The sequence below is a fragment of the Trichomycterus rosablanca genome, chromosome 10 (assembly GCF_030014385.1).
Source record: "Trichomycterus rosablanca isolate fTriRos1 chromosome 10, fTriRos1.hap1, whole genome shotgun sequence".
NCBI classification, from domain to species: domain Eukaryota; kingdom Metazoa; phylum Chordata; class Actinopteri; order Siluriformes; family Trichomycteridae; genus Trichomycterus; species Trichomycterus rosablanca.
In genome coordinates, this window is record NC_085997.1 from 28,592,084 (window position 1) to 28,614,491 (window position 22,408).

The following is a 22,408-nucleotide window of genomic DNA, read 5'->3' on the forward strand; positions in this document are numbered from 1 at the left end:
AATTTTTCAATTCAAATTTTCTACTTCGCTTTACTTTTTGAACTTGTGAGTTTTTGCTTTAAATACATATTTTAAGAAACATATTTTTATTAAGTATAAATACATTAGCTTGAATTATTTATAATTTAAAATACAACATATCTGTTCCCTACAGATGGGTGCCTTGGGCATTCAAGTGCTGGCAGTGCTGTTATTTTCTGCAGGCAGTACAGAAGTGATTAGAAAATCAGTAAGTACAATTAAGTTAATACCTTAAGGAACTAAAAACAATGTCAGTGTTGCTACTATAATTTATTTATATTAAATGCAGAATTAATAATATTTTTTATTTTAAAAAAATATATTGAATATATTGTATATAATTTGGGCGGCACGATGGCTTAGTGGGTAGCACTGTCGCCTCACAGCAAGAAGGTCCTGGGTTCGATCCCCAGGCGGGGTGGTCCGGGTCCTTTCTGTGCGGAGTTTGCATGTTTTCCCCGTGTCTGCGTGGGTTTCCTCCAAGAGCTCCGGTTTCCTCCTACAGTCCAAAAACATGCAGTCAGGTTAATTGGAGACACTGAATTGCCCTATAAGTGAATGGGTGTGTGTATGTGTGTCTGCCCTGCGATGAACTGGCGTCCCATCCACCCCCAGCGACCCTAAGCGGATAAGAAAATGAATGAATGAATGAATGTATATAATTTACAATATTATGTTGAAATATATTACATTTAACATATGATATAATACATACTTTTATATTTTTAAACATTTGAACAATATATTATTGTTGTTATATTAATTATTATTATTAGTGTGCATTTTTATATTGTATTATATTAACAGTTAACAAAAAGTTTTTTATGTTTTGATGACACTTTTGTCTAGTATGAACTTAAAATGATGAGCAAAAACGACTTGTCTCTACATGAACAACTCACGCTGGTGTACAAGGTAAAAATGCATTTTCTCTCCTAATTAAAAACATATCAGCACACGATTAATCTATAGTTAATTCACTGTTATTTTTCCTCTTTTCCAAGGAGATAGAAACACTGAGACAGAACCAAGCCATAATGAAACAGAACCAAGAGAACATGAAGCAGGTAATATTTACTGCTTTATCATGTGTTTAAAAGTTCACATCACATCAGCTTGAATTATGTATAAAAATAACTGCAGTCACCTTGATTAACAAAGTGAACTTTTTGATAGGCTGTGATGGACTGTACAGAATTGCAAGCAAATGCAGATAAGCAGGTGAATATGACTACCATGCAGGAAGGTCAGTACTTTTTGAGGGTTCTTTGAATAATGAGTGGTTCTTGGTAGCATGTATTGGGCCTTGAGGGAACATGATAAATGGCCAGGAGTATAAATAACATTAAACTGCACTCTAGGAAATTTTGTTTTATATCAGAAAGAACATTATTGTACCTTTAATTAATTTAAGTTCATACTATACTGTTGTACCTTAAATTACATTTATGTATTTTCTAGTTTTACAAAAACAAATTACATCAAAAACCCTTAAAAGTATTTCAGTGACAAAAAGTGTTTTTGTACTTCTGTATCACTTCTCAGAGTGTTACACAGGTGCCAATAGGTACTTATAGACAGCCTGTACACCGATTAGGCATAACATTATGACCACCTTCTTAATATTGTGTTGGTCCCCTTTTGCTGCCAAAACAGCCCTGCAACTCTGATGCACTGTGTATTCTGACACCTTTCTATCAGAACCAGCATTTATTTCTTCAGCAATTTGAGCTACAGTAGCTCGTCTGTTGGATCGGACCACACAGACCAGCCTTCACTCCCCACGTGCATCAATGAGCCTTGGCCGCCCATGACCCTGTCGCCGGTTTAACAGTGTTTCTCCCTTGGACCACTTTTGATAGATCCTGACCACTGCAGACCAGGAACACCCCACAAGAGCTGCAGTTTTAAAGATGCTATGACCCAGTCGTCTAGCCATCACAATTTGGCCCTCATCAAACTTACTCAAATCCTTACGCTTGCCCATTTTTCCTGCTTCTAACACATCAACTTTGAGTTGAGTAAAATGTTCACTTGCTGTCTAATATATCCCACCCAAGAGATAATCAGTGTTATTTACTTCACCTGTCAGTGGTCATAATGTTATGCCTGGTCGGTGTAGATACACATTCTGAAACAAAGATTTTCATAGAACGATTCCCAGTGAGCATGAACTGACTAGAGATGTTTATGGCCATCTGGTATTCACCCCATAAAAGACATTGCTGTTTGTTCATTTTAAATCATGGTTGCCTTTGATTAAACCATAATGTGTATGTATTTTCTTGGTCCATTTTAAGCCCTAATGTCTTGTATATAACCAGATAGTATTACTTTTATATACATAATACATAAGACATCTTAATAACATTTAGCATAGACTAAAAACTCTTTTTAAGCATGTTTAATTTTGTTGTATCAACCAGAGTAAAGGTTCATCATGAGGTTGAGCTTATATAATATCCTATAATATAATATAAATAATATTATATAATATTACTTTCTAAAAATAAATAAAACAGCCGCTCAGGTGGCACAGTGGTAAAATACGCTAGCACACCAGAGCTGGGATTTTTAATACATCGTATCGAATCTTAGCTTTGCCATCCGGCTGGGCTGGGCGGCAATACGAACAACGATTGGCTGTTGTTCATACAGGGTGGGAGCCAGATAGGGACCTCATAACTTATGCAATTACGACCTCTGCTGGCTGATTGATAGCGTCTGCACAGAGTAGAGGAATAATGCTGATCAGGGTGTGGCTCTCCGTGCACAAGGCTGATCCGCATATGAAGATGCAGTCGGCTACTGCTCACGTGTCGGAGGGTGCGTGTGTAAGTTCGCTCTCCACAGTCGGGGCGGGGGTCAGCACCAGTAGAGAGGAAGCATAACGTGCTAAAAATCGGGAGAAAAAGGGAGAAAATGCATTAAAAAATAAATAAATAAATAAATAAAACATGATATTAAAACATAATATAAACAACATACATTTAATAATGTAAGACAGCATATAACATATTTAAATATAATATAAAAGTATTTTATACACACATTTAAAAAATAAGATACATTTATTTCTTTTATTTGAATATGTTTTTGATAAATGTTTTATAATTTGACATTATATAGATCTACATATATAATCTATAGATTTAATAGATCTATAAATAAGGTTTATTATTAGAGTAATGTACAATATAACCATGTAAAAATTTTAACTGGTGCTAAATTTAAATAAATATATTTATTTATTTTTTGACAGGCAGCAGTTCTAAGCTATACTCCTATTTCCAAAATAATGAAGAGGAAGATGATGGAGGCCTTGACCCCTGTTTTTACTACACTGTGCTTGACCAGACCTGGAGAGCCACCAACTACACCACCAAGAAAGTTGCTTGCGACCGCAGTGTGCAGTGGAAGGGTTGGTACCGCCTGTTTTATAAAGGCAAAACCATTCAAATGCCCGAGCTGTGTGTGAAGAAAGAAAGATGTGGCACTCATTCCCCGCTGTGGCTAGTCGGCGGACACCCGCGCAGACGAGATGGCATCGTCACACGCAAAGTCTGCGGCCACTGGAACAACGACTGCTGCGCCTTCAAATCCCCTCCCATCAAAGTGAAAGCTTGCAAGGGCAATTACTACGTCTACCAGTTTGTCCAGCCATCCACCTGTCACTTGGCCTATTGTGCAGGTTAGGAGTTCATAATGCTTCAAACAGTGCTGTCTAGTCATGCCACATTTCAGAATTCATATTTATTGTTGTGTTTACATGCTGTTTGTGTTTATCTTCATTCAGATGTTAACACTCTTGTGTGCGGGAAGTGTAAGAAAAATGAAATTTGCACCAGCAAGGACAAGATCAACTGGTTTTGCAAAAAAACTCAAAAAAAGGGTGAGTCTTAGTTATTTATTCTCTTTCTGTATTTAACTGAATCATGACATACACATAAAGGAATTTAAAAGACAGCTTTATAAAGAAGAACTCACTTTCAATCCATACTATAAAGAGACAGGTACAGTTCTAAAGCAGTATTAAAGATTTTTATCACTCTGTACCACATGTAGAATATGGACAACCTTAGAAAACCTTTTTCATAGACTAAAACTTTTAAGCATGTTTAATTTTGTTGTATAAACCAGAGTAAAGGTTCATCATGAGGTAAAGATTGATATTGAAACATAATATCACAACATACATATAATAACACAACATATAATAGAAATATATAGGGATGTAATGATACAATCTACCCACGATGCGATACGATTCACGATACTGGGTTCACGATACGATTGTTTTCCGATTTTTTTTAACAAAATGAAATTGTGAAATGAAAATGAAATGAAATTATGACAAAGTTTTCTTTTATTATAAAAAAAAATACTGTATTTGTGCTTATCTTTTATTTATCTAAATAATGAATGCCCTTTTATTTCAAACTGTGCCAAATAATGCTTATTCTGTAAAAAAAAACTTGAAATGAAATTTTAAAACAAATCCAACATTAAATAAATAAATGAATAATACAAATAAAGAAAGTATCCTCACATAAATAAATTTGACTGGAAAATCCCCTACCTTGCAACTTTGTGAAGTGTCGTCAACCAGGACTAGTGCCAGTGCCCTCTGCTGTTTAAAGTGAATATTGATTCATCTTAAATTAATAACCGATTCGAATCGTGGCACATGTGCACCAATTTTTAACTGTCTTGTGGTGCATCTTTACATGTGGTGCATCTCTACATTTAGGGATGTAACGATTCACCACAATACAGTTAATAACCGATTTAAAAATTCCACGATTCAAATCGATTTCACATGTAAAATGAACCGATTTTCACTTTAAACAGCAGAGGGCACTGGCGCTATACACCTTGTCTGGTTGATGTCACTGGCGCTATACGCCTGGTTGCCAAATTCGGGGTTTTTCCAGCCAAATTGGGCTTAATTCAAAATTGTTTGTACCTACCTCAGAAATAAAAGGGCATTCATTATTTAGATAAATAAAAGATAAGCACAAATACAGTATTTTATTTTATTTTTTATTTTTATTTTTCTCATAATTTGTCTTCAATTTTAGATAAAAAAATCGGGAAAAAATCGTATTGTGAACCCAGTATCGTGAATCGCATTGCATCGTGGGTAGAGTGTATCGTTACATCCCTAAATAGAAATATAATATAAAAGTAATATAACACATTTTAAAAAGTTAAATAAGGAACTTTTATGTCTTTTATTTGAATATATTTTAATATTTAGGAAACTTTTTTCCTTAAGAAATTAAGTAAAGCAAATAAAGTAAGTAAATAAAGTTACTCAACGCGGTGAGTCCAGCCAAATCTTCAACAATGCAACATTCCGAAGCACAACACACACTCGCATACTTAGTTACACCCATGAAAAAAAAATTAGAACCAGTTCTTCTTTAAACCTGATGCTGATGTGTTTAAATATATAAATCAATATCACTACTGACCCAATAGCACTTTTGACTCAGAGGCATATACTGGGATTTTAAAGAGATACATGCTGCCATTGAGGTGACAACTTTTCCCTGAAAGTCCTTGATTATTTCAGCAAGGCAATGCCAAGCCTGTGGCAATAGTGACCACAGACTGTTGGGCAGCTTAAGTCATACAAGTAAGAATGGGCTGAAATTATATCTGCAAAACTGCAATGATTAGTATTTCTTTTTTTACTTTTGTCACTTAAATTAAGGTTCAAGAGAAATTTTCTGAGATTCTGTTATTACTGCATCTATCAATATGTCCTAACTTTTTTAGAAATGGGGTTTGTTTCAAAAACTAAATGTAGAAGTGTATAATTTTTAATAATTTTATTAAAACTGGGGTGGCCGGTACAGTGGGTGCCATGTTCACTTTCTGCTTTGTGCCAAATGTTTCCAGGTAGAGACTTACTGTGACCCTGACCGGATGGAGCAGTTAATTTTGTTTTTAAATAATTATTTAAAATTAAATTTATTACTTTTTTTTGTAAAAAACTGCACCATGTATTCCCCAGACCCATAAAAAGAGTTGTCAATTCTTATTATTATTATTATTATTATAATTATTATTATATTTGAAGGTGGAAATAACATTCTTAAGTAATTTTTGACCTGTCAGTGTGTGGGTTGAATTAAACAAACCAATGCTCTGTTTTCCATAATTCAAAATTCGTGAGTGCATAGATAAAAGCATTCAATTTTCACTGACAATTGCTATTTGTCCAAGTCTATAAAGACCAGCTAAACCCTTGGCCAAACAGAGATTTTGCCTCACATTCTATACATTTCTTACAGTGACAGCCAGAGTGCACTTCTTTGCCTCATACCCCGGCACACTGGCGGGCAAGGTGAACCGAATCCAGTACAAGAAGGTATACGTAAACGTGGGACAGGCATACAACAGCCGTACAGGTGTGTTTACAGCTCCGGTCTCTGGTGTCTACCAGTTCTTCTTCTCTACACAGAGTTCGACAAGTGGGGCTAAGACTGACCTGTGGCTGGTCGTAAACAGTTATTGGGTTGCCGTGTCTCGTACTAATGTCAGCAGCCCCAACTCAGTGGGGAATCTGTCTACCTATATGACCACTCTGCGCAAAGGTGCTTTGGTATATGTGACCCATAACTGTGGCAACTCCTGGGCTAATTCTGCGTCCAATACTATTGTATTTGGGGGTTCATTGCTTTATGTACAAAAATAAATGAAGAAAAAATAAAAATAAAATAATCTATTAATATAAGCTTATATCTTTTGTTTATAATACTGTTTTTATTAGTCGTATAGTAAGTCTTATACAATGTTTAAAATGACTGAAGGTGAAATGTCAGAGCTATTTGTAATTCGACAATTCTTTTTTGTAAAAAGCTAAATCTATTACAATGATAAAAGTTAGTATAGTTATGGATGTACGTATACAAATACATGGATATATGCATATACATTTTATGGCCAAAAGTATGTAAACACCTGTTTATGAGCTTGTTCAACATCTACAGCCAACTCTTTGAGGAAGGCTTTCCACATGATTTTAAAGTGCATCTGTGGGGTTTGTAACCATGTAATCAGAATGACATTGATATTCTGCTAGCACACCAGCACCGAGATTCTGAAACTCTGTGTTTCCACCGGTTCGAAAATCTGCATTTCCACTGGTCGGCTGGGCACCACCTGGTGGGCATAATTAGCAGTGCCTGCAGCGGATAGTAATTGGCCACCGTATCTGCAGGGTGGGGGCCGGACTGTGTGTGGGTGGGATCTTCATACGCTGTGCAAGGACCTTGATTGGCGGAAGAGACGCCTGTGCAGAATGCAGGGGCGAGAAGGGGAGGGCTGTGCACGTGTCAGAAGAGGCGTGTACAGTGACGTGCTCTCCTCAGATGCAATCGGGTATCTCTCAGCAGCGGAAGACAAATTGAGTGCGCTAAATCAGGAGGAAAAATGGGAAGAAATGCGTTGAAATAATAATAACAATAAAAAAATAACGTTGCTGATGTACACTTCCGTAAGTCGCTCTGGATAAGAGCGTCTGCTAAATGCCAAAAATTTAAATGTAAATGTCAGGACCTGATGTTGGACAAGAAGACTGGGCTGGCAATCGACATTCCAGTTCATCCCAAATGTGGGGATGAGGCCAGGGCTTTGTGCAGCAAACTAAAATTCCTTTCCACCAAACTCGTCAAATCATGCCTTTATAAAACTTGCTTTGGGCAGAGGAGCACAGTCCTGCTGAAACAGAGGAAAGCATTTCCTAATCTGTGTTTGCAAAATAAAGAGGTAAAGGTAATTTATTTCAATAATTGCTTGTATACACCTTTTAGAAAGGGTGTGTCTAAAACATCTAAACTCTGTATCTGGGAGGAATGTCCACATACTTTTGCCCATATAGTGTATGTATGTTGTTGTTGTTGTTATCTGCTATTTTTGTCACTTATTTTCAATGTTACTTAATTTTCCCTTTGTCTTTTTAGCCAAACAGTAATATTTTCCTTTGAAAATTTCAAAATTAGGCAGCAATGTTCTTAGCTAATGGAGTAAGTGTTGCACAGTTATATGGTTCCTAAAGATCTGGGTTCGATCCTAGCTGACAGTAACTGTATATAAAGAGTTTTGCCTGTTTTCTGTATTTGCTGCATTAAATTGCTGCATTAAAGTTTGAGCGAGTGAGCTGGTTAATGTGTGTCACATTGCAATGGACTGGTGCCCTGATTAGGGTGTGTTCCTGCCTTGTGCCCAGTGCTTCTGGGTTACCCTGGGCCTACTAGGTGTCCTGGACCCTGACCAGGGGAAATTGGTCATTAACAATTAATAAACACAATTTGAAAGGACTCGTACAGTATGTACTTCTAATTGTCTGATTGTAATTTCTTGGTTTGGTCATAGAGGGGCAGTAGTGTTACTTTTGTGCTTAACAGCAAGAACAAACAGGATGGCCCTATAGCCACAGGCAGCTAACAAGCTAATTAAAGCTCTTTGTCAGCAAAACCACATTAAATTTATAATAATTTTTGGCTCATGTGTGGTTATTTGATGTATGATACATAAAATATTTTTGCCTAAAGGTTACACAGATAGTTTATGGCATGTAACATTGAATGCTTAATCCCAAAACTTCAATTCCAAATTAAGCTGCATTGCTAGAAGAGAATACAAATATTAAACATAGGTATTATTTAGTCCAAAATACAAACAGCCAAAAAAGATGATTTAGATTACAATAAAAACTTTTTTTAATTTTATTTTTACTGTCTAAAAATATCCAAACATTAAAAAATTGAATATCATACATTCTCACTGTTTGTGGTTATTGGAAATCTTTGTGTTGTTAGACCTCATGTAATTGTTGAGGTAAATAATAAAAAAAAGTATATCATAGAATGTAAGCAAACATTTTTATCTTCCATAATGGCACTTTTCCATAAAAAACACAATAAAATTAAATAAATAAAAAAACAAGATTTCCTGCAGAATATGGTCACTTCTGAACAGGTTGAACATTCAATTAAAAATCAGGTATACATAAATAAGAACAGGAACATTTATTTATTGAATATACATATACTATACATTATATACTTTACTATACTATATACTATACTATACACTATACTATACTGTATATACATATATAATACGTTAAATATTATATACATACAGTACTATATATATATATATATATGTACACTGTACATTATGCAATATAAATTTTCTACAATAATATGACCATATTTTAAAACCTTGTTAAAATATCTAGAATGTGATTTTTAAGTAGTCGAGAGTAGTCGAAGATCCTTTTTATTATCCAAGCCATTTCTGCTGCCATACCTCAAATCTCACCTTCTTTATTGAAATATCTGACGTTTGCAGAAATCATTGGTCTCGAGATTAATTAATGTGTTAAATAAAATGGAGGGTGGCATGGTGGCACAGTGGGTAGCACTCTCACCTCACAGCAAGAAGGTCTTGGGTTTGATTCCCAGGTGGAGTATCGGTGCTCCGGTTTCCTCCCACAGTCCAAGGACATTGGCAAGTGAGGTGAATTGGAGATACAAAATTGTCCATGACTGTGTTTGACTTGTGAACTGATGAATCTTGTGTAACAAGTAACTACCGTTTCTGTCATTAATGTAACCAAAGTGTGTAAAACATGAAGTTAAAATTCTAATAAATAAATGAATAAATTAAATTAAATTAAAATGTGTTCATTCAGATAACATTTGTTGTCTGTTACACTGTTTTTTTAAATGAAAACTGAAGCCCATTTTATGATAAATACATTATCACACTTTCTCCTCTATATTTGACAGTTGGTGTCACACACTGACCATCCTTTTGCCTATTCGGCTCTATGAAAAAAACATCATAATAAAAGGAGGATTTCAATTTTGAATAAATTAAAGTGGTCCAGTAGTTATACTCTATGGCCCAGACATACCTTTTTGGCATGAATCGGAATGTCGTTTGTAAGTCAAGTGTTGACGTCCAACCTCAGTGCCTGAATTCACAATGTTTATTTAACTGAATGTCCACAAATCTTAACAGCCTTGCTAAAAGAGTAAAGTCTGTTACAGCCTCAAAGGGAGGACCAACTCTATATTTAATGCTTGTGGTTTTGGAATGACTTTTTAAATAAGCTTATGGTCAGGTGTCCACATACTTTCGTCTTTATTGAGTGTACACACACACACACACACACACACACACACACACACACACACACAGAGTCACTTCTGCTACCATACCTCAAATCTCACCTTCTTTATTGAAATATCTGAGTCCATATTAATGCAATTCATTTTAAACAATCTTATGGTCAGGAGTCCAAATACTTTTGTCCTCATTGTGTGTACACAGAAACACACAAACACCCACTCACACCTACACACACACACACACGAACTGCATGCCCACAACAGACAGACAGCAAATATTATGAAAAGCATTTCCAGAAGAGTAAAGGCTGTTACAGTCTCAAAGAAAGGATATTAATGTGATTTTAAACAAACTTATGGTCAGGTGTCCACATACTTTTGTCTTCATTGAGTGTACACAGATACACTCACCCACACCTACACACTCTCACACACACACACACACACACACTCACACACACACACACACACACAAACTGAATGTCCTCAAATTTCAACAAACAGACAGCAAATATTATGAAAAGCCTTTCCAGAAGAGTAAAGACTGTTACAGCCTCAAAGGAAAGATATCAATGTGATTTTAACCAAACTTATGGTCAGGTGTCCACATACTTTTGTCTTTATTGAGTGTACACAGATACACTCACCCACACCTACACACACACACACACACACACACACACACACACACCTACACACACACACACACTCACACACACACACACACACAAACTGAATGTCCTCAAATTTCAACAAATAGACAGCAAATATTATGAAAAGCCTTTCCAGAAGAGTAAAGACTGTTACAGCCTCAAAGGAAAGATATCAATGTGATTTTAACCAAACTTATGGTCAGGTGTCCACATACTTTTGTCTTTATTGAGTGTACACAGATACACACACACACACACCCACACCTACACACACACACACCCACATCTACACACACACACACACGACAAGTTTAGGTCGGCCTTCAAAGAGGAGGAGCAGCAGCAGCAGCAGTCGGAATTCTGTGTTCAGGAGCTGCTGCTGTGTTTGTGTGTAACTGAGTTTTACACACAGAATACATGGAGCTGCGTTCACTTTAACATACGAGATAATCCACTCATCTTCTGAACACACACATTTATTCAGCTTCAAACACTTCAACAAGTCGCCAAAATAATCGAGATTTAATGACAAACTGCAGTTTACGGTGGATTTTAACAAACGGGACGATTTTACTCGCAAACTGCCAAAACTTTCCCTTCTGTTTCCACTAAAGCAGGACTTATAAACGGATAATGCTTCAGAATTCATCCTTCTTCTCCTCGTCGCTTTTGTAAACAGAACTACACTGTTCTGTTGAATCGTCTACCTTGTTGCCTACAGTTCGTTGATCGGTTATTTTATTTATTTTTGTTCATAAACCAAACCGCATTATGGCTGAACACGAGAGTTTGGAGTTTGGAAAAGCGGATTTTGTGCTTCTGGATAATGTTTCTTTGGAGGAATTTCTGGCCAACCTTAAACTCAGGTAAGCAGAATTAAAGAGGTCGTTCACCTTCACTACTGTACACACATACACACACATACATGTGTAACTGTCAGCGACTTCTCAATACAGTTTGAATAAGACTTTTCATGGTTCTGTCTGTCTGTCTATCTAGCTGTCTGTCTGTCCGTCCATCCACGTATATCTGCCTGTTTGTCTGTCTGTCTATCTGTCTGTCTGTCTATCCATCTATCTCTGTCTATCTAGCTGTCTGTCCATCTATCCACGTATATCTGTCTGTCTGTATGTCCATACAATCATCCACTTAACTCTATCTATCTGTCTGTCTGTTCATACAATCATCCACCCATCTCTATCTATCTAGCTGTCTGTCTGTCTGTCTGTCTGTCTGTCTGTCTGTCTGTCTGTCTGTCTGTCTGTCTGTCTGTCTGTCTGTCTATCTATCTATCCATCAGTCTATCCATCTATCCATACAATCATCCACCCATCTCTATCTATCTATCTATCTATCTATCTATCTATCTATCTATCTATCTATCTATCTATCTATCTATCTATCTATCTATCTATCTGTTTATGTCTGTCTGTCTGTCTATCCATCCATCCCTCTCTATCTATCTGTCTGTTTGTCCATCCACCCATTTCTGTCTGTCTATATGTCTGTTTGTCTATCTATCTATCTATCTATCTATCTATCTATCTATCTATCTATCTATCTATCTATCTATCTATCTACATGGGTGGGTGGATGGATGGATGGATAGATAGATAGAAGTGGATGGATGAATGGACAGACAGACAGACAGCTAGATAGATAGATAGAGATGGATATCTATCTATCTTTCTATCTATCCATCCATCCAACCAACCATCCCATCTCTATCTATCTAGCTGTCTGTTTGTCCAGCTTTCCATCTATTACTGTCTGTCTTTCTGTCCGTCCATCCATTTATAAATTAATTAATTGATTTATTTTGAAATGATCAGGTCTCAGAGCTTGTTTACATTGTTGCACACTAAGCATTTCTGCTCCAATGGTCACACACGCTTCATTGTCTATTGGATTGGATTGTTCATTTCACCAGCAGACAAATGTCAGATAGCACAACCCTGTCTGCAACATGGTTACAATAAAAAAAATGACATAATTATAATTGTATTATATATATTATTTTTTACCTCCACTTAATGTGTATTAAGCTGGTATTTAGTGCTCACCTAGCAAAACAAAACTCATAGTAAACTAAACCGGTTCACTATTATTGAGGTCATGATTGCACCACACAGGTCACTTGTGGTCTTTATGACACGAAAACCCACCAACTAAATATCGGTCGAAAAAGTCAAAGTTGTACAGTTTTGCAGTATGTACATTTTAAATGCTTTAAACATAAAATCATTCATTGGTTTCTTTTCAGTAATTTTTCCCCAAGGCCTCATAGAAAGTCTGGGAACAAAGTAAGAATACACCCTGGACAGGCACCAATCTACTGCAGGGCATCACACTTTCACCCATTTAGTGTAATGTTTGACAACATTACCCTTTACTTATTCATGGGCATAAATAAAAAAAAACGCATGTCATCGACCCGAAAGTTAAATACACATCTCTTGAACCAGTTGACTTGGTGACTAGGTCAGTTACTCTTCCACATATAAAACAGTAAAGAGATTTTTAGCAAGTTTACTATGTCAGGTGGCATTACCCCATGCAAACATGTGTCTAAAGTATTATATACAGATTGTAAAAAGTAAAATGTACTATGTTATATAGGCATCTTTCAAATGTACTGTACTTTAATAACTGGCTCCTTACAACCATTTTATCAACCATGGTCTACTATCCTCTTGTCACTGACCTAAACAATATTTGCTAAAGCATTAAAAACTTGTTTGCCTGGTGAACAATACAATCACACGTACACCTGTAATGAATCACAAAGATCTATTTCACCTCGTCCTGTCATCCACATGTTTGTAATGTTTTGCTCTGGATCATGCACAGTGATCTCATTAACCACAGGCTGCACCTGCTCTGCTCTGGTCTGGTGCAGTGTGGGATCAGACGGATGTGGATCATGGAAATTACCCTCTGATTCTTTTCCAGCTTAGTGACAAACTCACAGCAACCTAAACAATATTTATTAAAAAGAATTGTGTAATGACAGTGAGATACGACTATCGAAACATTCTCTGTCTTTATTAGGGAGAAACATTAGGGATGTGTACCTGTATATCGGCATCCATTCATCTTCCCTTTAATCTACACCGATCAGCCAAAACATTAAAACCACCTCCTGGTTTCTACACACACTGTCCATTTTATCAGCTCCACTTATCATATAGAAGCACTTTGTAGTTCTACAATTACTGACTGTACTAATCTGTTTCTCTGCATGCTTTGTTGGCCCACTTTCATGCTGTTCTTCAATGGTCAGGACCCCCACAGGACCACTACAGAACAGGTATTATTTGGGTGGTGGATCATTCTCAGCGCTGCAGTGACACTGACATGGTGGTGGTGTGTTAGTGTGTGTTGTCCTGGTATGAGTGGATCAGACACAGCAATGCTGATGGAGTTTTTAAACGCCTCACTGTCACTGCTGGACTGAGAATAGTCCACCAACCAAAAATATCCAGCCAACAGCCAGACCTCTAGACCTAGTTGGCCTAGAAGATGACCAACTCAAACAGCAGCAATAGATTAGCGATCGTCTCTGACTTTACATCTACAAGGTGAACCAACTAGGTAGGAGTGTCTAATAGAGTGGAGAGTGAGTGGAACTCCAGCAGCATTGCTGTGTCTGATCCACTCATACCAGCACAACACACACTAACACACCACCACCATGTCAGTGTCACTGCAGTGCTGAGAATGATCCACCACCTAAATAATACCTGCTCTGTGGTGGTCCTGTGGGGGTCCTGATCATTGAAGAACAGGGTGAATGCAGGCTAAAAAAGCATGCAGAGAAACAGATGGACTACAGTCAGTAATTGTAGAACTACAAAGTGCTTCTATATGGTAAGTGGAGCTGATAAAATGGACAGTGGGTGTAGAAACAAGGAGGTGGTTTTAATGTTATGGCTGATCAGTGTATTTTCCTAAACATTACCTTGCACTTAACACATCTGATTCCTTGGGGTAGCCAAGTGTGTTTTTGTGCCCTTGTCTTTCTGAGTGACTTTCTCTGGAGATTGCGTTTGCACTTTGTTATTTGCGGAGGGTGTGACCAGGCTTGCTTCCTGCTTCTTCCTCTAGTCCACATCTGTGCATCTGGAACTTTATGAACAACAGACAGCAGGCGATGCCAGATCACATCCTCTGCCCTGTGACACATGGAGGCTCTGCCCATGCTTTTATGCTATTAGAGTATTATTTTTGCAGAAGAAATGCATGTAGCCCATTGGTTTTTTGTTTCATATTTATTTATGCATTTTTCTCCCAATTTAGTGTAGTCAATCTGTCTTCCACTGCTGGGGATCCCCGATTGCATTTGAGGAGGGCATGTTGCTGCTCACGTCTCCTCTGACACGTGTGCAGTCCTAGCGGACCCCTTCTTTTCACCCATACACTCTGCACAGGCGCATCTATCTGCTAATCAGGGTCCTTACACAGCGTTTGAAGACCCCACCTACATAGTCCGGTCACCCAGCACCTAGCAGACACACAGTGGCCAGTTAGTGTCTGCTGCAGGCACTGCCAATTATGCCCGCTAGATGGTGCCCAGTCGACCGGTGGCAACGTTGAGTTTCAAACCCGAGGAGTTCAGAATCTCAGCGCTGGTGTGCTATCGGAATATCTTGCTGCGCCACCTGGGCGCCACCATTGGCCATTTTTGTTGTCAGTTGCAGCCCAGCTGATTAAAAAGGTTGAGCCACACTGCTATGTACTGAAGAGTTACAGATGAACCAGTTTGACTTTATCCTGGAAGGGGGTAGACATGGTGGTTCGGTGGGTAGCACTGTTGCATTACAGCAAGAAGTCGCCTTGGTTCGATTCCCAGGTGGAAAGGTCCATGTCCTTTCTGTGCAGAGTTTGCGTGTTCTCCCCGTGTCTGTGTGGGTTTTTTTTCCCCGGGAGCTCCAGTTTCCTCCCACAGTCCAAAGACATGTAGTCAGGTGAATTGGAGATACAAAATTGTCCATGACTGTGTGACATTTAACTTGAACTGATGAATATTGTGTAACCAGTCCATCGCAGGTCTAAGGCCATGCCCATTCCTCAGGCATTCCTCAGGCCAATTATGTACTGTATGTTGAGCACCCGGACAGGCTGCTGACATGCTCAAGAGTCAAAAAAGGCACAGTTATTTTAATCAGGTGTGCAGGGGGTTCATTGGGACATGCAAACACTAGACACAGGGAAGGAAAACACTCTGGTCAGAAGGGTGGGGGGCAATATATACTAGCCAATATTCCTTCTGCATGTTTTTGAGAGATGAGGAAAAAATAGACTAACCAGTGGAATCTCACATGGACATGCCAAACTTTTCACAGACGGTAAGCGAGAGTGAGGTTGGACTGGAGCTCCTCAGCTAGATATATTGACATACACACCTGCCGCACTATCATACGCACAGCAACACACAATTTTACTTTTATCCAATCACTTTTAGTTGTGTTTATACAGATGGATTTGCTGTGCTTTTAAAGTGGTACCATGGAGACCAAAAGACTAAATATAACAGCTGGAGCTAAAGAACTTAGGACATTTTTATCACAGAAGCTCCTTCTAGGGGAGTTTTAATTTTGCTTCACTGTTCAGATGTTAGATTTCACTTAGACACCACGCTGTTGGTTGTGTATGTTAAACAGAGGTGGAAAGAGTATTATATAAATATTGTACTCAAGTAAAAGTACCATTACTTTAATGAATTTTTACTTAAGTACGAGTAAAATTACTAGTCTAAAAATCTACTCAAGTAAAAAGTAACTCATTTAAAATGTACTCAGAGTAAATGTTACTTAGTTACTTTTTTAACAGGAGAGGGTGTCTCTTCTGTGTAATGCAAACAGGACAAGTGGGTATAAATCTCACAATAGTTGTTTTTAATTAAAATATAACAGAAAAAAAACATGTTGATACAACATTTAAAACATTTAGGGATGTGTAATGTGTCACTTTAGTACAGACCATCCCATAAAACTTTTTCAAACTGTATAACCACTAGTGATGGGTCGTTCGCGAACGATCTGATTCTATTGAACGGCCCTTTAAAATGAACTAAAGGAACCGTGTCGTGCCTCTGGGAGCCTTTATATATACAGTGTATCACAAAAGTGAATACACCCCTCACATTTCTGCAGATATTTAAGTATATCTTTTCATGGGACAACACTGACAAAATGACACTTTGACACAATGAAAAGTAGTCTGTGTGCAGCTTATATAACAGTGTAAATTTATTCTTCCCTCAAAATAACTCAATATACAGCCATTAATGTCTAAACCACCGGCAACAAAAGTGAGTACACCCCTTAGTGAAAGTTCCTGAAGTGTCAATATTTTGTGTGGCCACCATTATTTCCCAGAACTGCCTTAACTCTCCTGGGCATGGAGTTTACCAGAGCTTCACAGGTTGCCACTGGAATGCTTTTCCACTCCTCCATGACGACATCACGGAGCTGGCGGATATTCGAGACTTTGCGCTCCTCCACCTTCCGCTTGAGGATGCCCCAAAGATGTTCTATTGGGTTTAGGTCTGGAGACATGCTTGGCCAGTCCATCACCTTTACCCTCAGCCTCTTCAATAAAGCAGTGGTCGTCTTAGAGGTGTGTTTGGGGTCATTATCATGCTGGAACACTGCCCTGCGACCCAGTTTCCGGAGGGAGGGGATCATGCTCTGCTTCAGTATTTCACAGTACATATTGGAGTTCATGTGTCCCTCAATGAAATGTAACTCCCCAACACCTGCTGCACTCATGCAGCCCCAGACCATGGCATTCCCACCACCATGCTTGACTGTAGGCATGACACACTTATCTTTGTACTCCTCACCTGATTGCTGCCACACATGCTTGAGACCATCTGAACCAAACAAATTAATCTTGGTCTCATCAGACCATAGGACATGGTTCCAGTAATCCATGTCCTTTGTTGACATGTCTTCAGCAAACTGTTTGCGGGCTTTCTTGTGTAGAGACTTCAGAAGAGGCTTCCTTCTGGGGTGACAGCCATGCAGACCAATTTGATGTAGTGTGCGGCGTATGGTCCGAGCACTGACAGGCTGACCCCCCACCTTTTCAATCTCTGCAGCAATGCTGACAGCACTCCTGCGCCTATCTTTCAAAGACAGCAGTTGGATGTGACGCTGAGCACGTGCACTCAGCTTCTTTGGACGACCAACGCGAGGTCTGTTCTGAGTGGACCCTGCTCTTTTAAAACGCTGGATGATCTTGGCCACTGTGCTGCAGCTCAGTTTCAGGGTGTTGGCAATCTTCTTGTAGCCTTGGCCATCTTCATGTAGCGCAACAATTCGTCTTTTAAGATCCTCAGAGAGTTCTTTGCCATGAGGTGCCATGTTGGAACTTTCAGTGACCAGTATGAGAGAGTGTGAGAGCTGTACTACTAAATTGAACACACCTGCTCCCTATGCACACCTGAGACCTAGTAACACTAACAAATCACATGACATTTTGGAGGGAAAATGACAAGCAGTGCTCAATTTGGACATTTACGGGTGTAGTCTCTTAGGGGTGTACTCACTTTTGTTGCCGGTGGTTTAGACATTAATGGCTGTATATTGAGTTATTTTGAGGGAAGAATAAATTTACACTGTTATATAAGCTGCACACAGACTACTTTCACAGCGGACCTTCAAAAGTCAAAGAACTTGAATGCAAATTTTTGTACATTTTACTAAATTGTTTTTGTGTTTCTAATGTTTTTATGCTTGAAATGTAAGCCCAGTTTGGCTACAAGTTATACAACAGATGATTTATTGCAATTATTTTAAACTATGTTTGTTATTAAAATATACTTGTTGTCAATTTGTATACTTTTGACAACAATCTTTTTTTCTCATTTAAGTGTTGTTTGAATTAGGCCTACATTTAAGGCAAGATAGCAACATTTGCATGATTGTTCATCATTGATGTTAATATCGGGGTGTCTTACAGTTACCCAGTAGTGCCTCTCGCTGCCTGAAAAAAAGAACGAAGAGCCATTTTTTGAACGGCTCTTTAAAAGGAACCGAGCCAAAAGATCCGGCTCCCTTCAAAGATCCATAATTCCCATCACTAATAACCACTGAAGTTGGCATTAATTGTGGATTCTATAGACCAGCCTTCTTTTCATCACTAAACTTTTTTAAACTTTTAAAAAACACCCTTCCCTACTGTATACCTAGATTACAGCTCCTTTATTTTAGCACCAGTTTCCCAGACGCGATTTTTTTAGCTTTTTTTTTTTTTTACTCAGTAACGGATGTTATTTAAAATGTAGCAAGTTCTTAATACAAAACATACTTAAGTAAAAGTAAAATTACTGGTTGTAAAATCTACTTTAAAAAGTACAAGTACACAAACTACTCAATTACAGTAACATGAGTAAATGTAATTCGTTACTTTCCACCTCTGATGTTAAATAGATGTCAGTGTTGCTATGGTGTTTTAAGGATGGTTGTGTTCTTCACAGTAGTGAGTACTTGATGTACTTGATGTGCCCTCTCTGCCTGCCTTTATATGGCAGTGTTTGCATCCAGCATCTTGGGAATTGTTTGACAATCAACTACACATTTCCAAAAACTGTTCTGCAGGCTGCCTGGGAATTTTCGGAACTGTTTCCCGGCAGCACCCCTGATTATTCAGATAAATAATGCTGATAAGCATTATGCTATGTGCACAGCCTGACCTGATTTGCCCCTGCCACTGTTCTGTCTCAGAAACTTCCTGTCTCACTTGTTAGAGTCAAGCCTAAACAGAGACTAAAAATCTCACCGAAAAGGGCTACTCACCTAGATCTGGGTTGTTAGAACCCTGTGGGCAACTGAATGCACTTTTTTATGGGCGTGGTGCTAGTGCTGGCACCAAAATCCCCAACAGTACAGGTTCTTGGCCAAAAAATTTTTCCTGTCCTGCCCCCATAATCTTGCTGGTCTGGAACCAACAAACCTGTGACATAATTAGCTGACTGACTGGGGTTTGGAGGGGTACGGGGTTTCCTAGCGTCACCATAGTAACACATAGTAACACTTTACCCGTCTTTCTGCCATTTACACTTTACACTGCAGCGAAAACAGCAGTAAACAGTAATGGAGCCTCACCGAGCCGTGCAAATACCTCATAAATACCCCACCACTAGTTTATGTGCCTTTATTAGATAGGTCCAAGTGTACAGCAGTAGTGATGCCTATTTGATGTCCCACTGTGCCTGTTTAGCCACTCGTGCTGGTCGATAGCACCACCTGGGATTCAAATTCAAGAGCACGAGATCTCAGCAGTGGTGGGCACAATGGATCGGTGAGTAGCTCTGTTGCCTCACAGCATAAAGGTCCTGGCTTTGATTCCCAGGTAGAGCAGTCCGGGTCCTTTCTGTGTGGAGTTTCTTCCTGTGTTTGTCTGGTCTGGTTTCCTCCCACAGTCCAAAGACATGCAGTTAGGTTAATTGGAGCTACTACAATTGCCCTAGGTATAAGTGTGTTTGTTTTTTGAATGTGTGTGTGTGTGTTTGCCCTGTGATGGATTGGCGACCTGTCTGGGGTATGTTTCCTACCTTTCGCCCAGTGAATCGGACCCACCGGGAAAACAGACAGTGAATAAATGAGTTTGAGTCACACAATATAGTAACTAGTTACTGTAGATGCTTGATCTTGCACAAGACTCACCACTATGCCTCTCTGAGAACTTCATACTGTGATATACAGTACAGTCCTCCTCTTTAACTGTCTTTTATATTTGTTTTTACTGATTAATTAAGGCAGCAATGAAACCTGATATCTAACACTCAACCTTCTGTGTGTTTAGTCCTAGTTAAAAGTCATCTATAACTGACAGAGAACGTAGTATTCATAGTAGTAGGCTACGAAAGTATGAATGACGATCTAAAACAATTAAACAATGCTCACAATGCAGCTCATTCAGGTAGAACCTGTACCGAAATGCCACAGGAACCTGCTCAGCAGCACACATTTATCTTATTTAAAACCCTAGAACAAATAGAAACGGTGCCTCTCCTATTTCAGGTGTGGTAACGTTCACTTGTCGTGCTAACAGCAGATACGGGTTACGTGGATCCCATCTGTGACACATGGCAACCTGACTCCCTTACTGCAGAGCAGTCTTACTGATCAAAGTCTCCTCGGTGCACCTGAGCTCCGAATGCTGCCTGGCTCAAGGTCAAAGGTTCTTTCTTTGTTTTTCAGTATGAACAGAAGGATTCTGAAATTTTTGAGCACATATTTGAGCCTTTGCCATTTGTTTCGGGTGTGAAATTGCTTAGAATGTTAATCTATGGCGCTTCTATTAGACCGAATGTCAGTAAAGTAATATTTTCTATAGACCGAAAAACCTTGGGAATTCACCTCTTGGTCTTCTGCATTGCAGTGCCCATCCTAGAGACCCATCTGCTTGAGGTTTGAGTGCTGGCTTGCTTGTCCATACTGAAAGAATCTTGCTTGGCTCAATTTCGTAACTTCTTCTTTGTTCCTCCCTTCATAAGAACAACAAGCAGATGGAGAATACTATGTCCTGTATCAAAAGCTACTTCTCTCTTAGAGGAAATGGTAAAAATCTAATGGTAAAACGTTGCTCATTAGTATACAGTACTGTTATTATTATTTGTGGATATAAACCAATCAGCCATAACATTAAAACCACCTCCTTGTTTCTACACTCACTGTCTATTTTATCAGCTCCACTTACCATATCGAAGCACTTTGCTTTTTTAGCCTGCTTTCACCCTGTTCTTCAATGGTCAGGACCCCCACAGGCCCACTACAGAGCAGGTATTATTTGGGTGGTGGATCATTCTCAGCACTGCAGGGACAATGACAGACACAGACACAGCAGCGCTGCTGCAGTTTTTAAATACCGTGTCCACTCACTGTCCACTCTATTAGACACTCCTACCTAGTTGGTCCACCTTGTAGATGTAAAGTCAGAGACGATCGCTCATCTCATCTGCTGTTTTGAGTTGGTCATCTTCTAGACCTTCATCGGTGGTCACAGGACGCTGCCCACAGGGCGCTGTTGACTGGATATTTTTGGTTGGTGGACTATTCTCAGTCCAGCAGTGACAGTGAGGTGTTTAAAAACTCCATCAGCGCTGCTGTGTCTTATCCACTCATACCAGCACAACACACACTAACACACCACCACCATGTCAGTGTCACGACAGAGCTGAGAATGATCCACCACCTAAATAATACCTGCTTTGTAGTGGTCCTGGGAGAGTCCTGACCATTGAAGAACAGGGTGAAATGGGGCTAACAAAGCATGCAGAGAAACAGATGGACTACAGTCAGTAATTGTAGAACTACAAAATGTTTCTATATGGTTAGTGGAGCTGATGAGTGAGTGTAGAAACAAGGAGGTGGTTTTAATGTTATGGCTGTATCAGTGTATAACCAGTGACCTTTTGATTACTAGTCCAGTACCTTAACCGCTCGGCTACAACTGCCCATATAGATATAGATAGCAGATAATTGCTGTGTAAGCTGTGTGACTTTGTTTGCTCTACATCCTTTTTTTCAGCAACATATAGTAATAGAATTCTGTGGTACAGCTTTCCAA

The 22,408-nt window shown here is 38.8% G+C and overlaps 2 protein-coding genes across 2 annotated transcripts in view; both read left to right on the top strand.

Annotated features, from left to right (window-relative positions):
• The first annotated feature begins 882 nt into the window (after positions 1–882).
• LOC134322089 (uncharacterized) lies at positions 883–6,766 on the top strand. The gene is made up of 5 exons (XM_063003959.1): positions 883–936; positions 1,026–1,088; positions 1,198–1,267; positions 3,284–3,712; positions 6,324–6,766. The coding sequence occupies exons 1-5, from the start codon at positions 883–885 to the stop codon at positions 6,725–6,727; spliced, it is 1,020 nt and encodes a 339-aa protein (XP_062860029.1). The 3' UTR covers positions 6,728–6,766.
• Positions 6,767–11,584: 4,818 nt separating this feature from the next.
• myo1d (myosin 1D) overlaps positions 11,585–22,408 on the top strand; it is a 128,852-nt gene continuing 118,028 nt past the window's right edge. Inside the window, exon 1 of the mRNA XM_063003078.1 lies at positions 11,585–11,694. Within this exon, the coding sequence (XP_062859148.1) occupies positions 11,600–11,694 (95 nt within the window). The 5' untranslated portion in view covers positions 11,585–11,599. The remainder of the gene's footprint in view (positions 11,695–22,408) is intronic.

Bases quoted from the DNA above. Each gene is read 5' to 3' on its own strand.
- LOC134322089 (XM_063003959.1), top strand. From the start codon at position 883: ATGATGAGCAAAAACGACTTGTCTCTACATGAACAACTCACGCTGGTG. The intron at 937-1,025 runs GTAAAAATGCAT...CTCTTTTCCAAG, and splicing joins AACTCACGCTGGTGTACAAG to GAGATAGAAACACTGAGACA. The intron at 1,089-1,197 runs GTAATATTTACT...ACTTTTTGATAG, and splicing joins ACCAAGAGAACATGAAGCAG to GCTGTGATGGACTGTACAGA.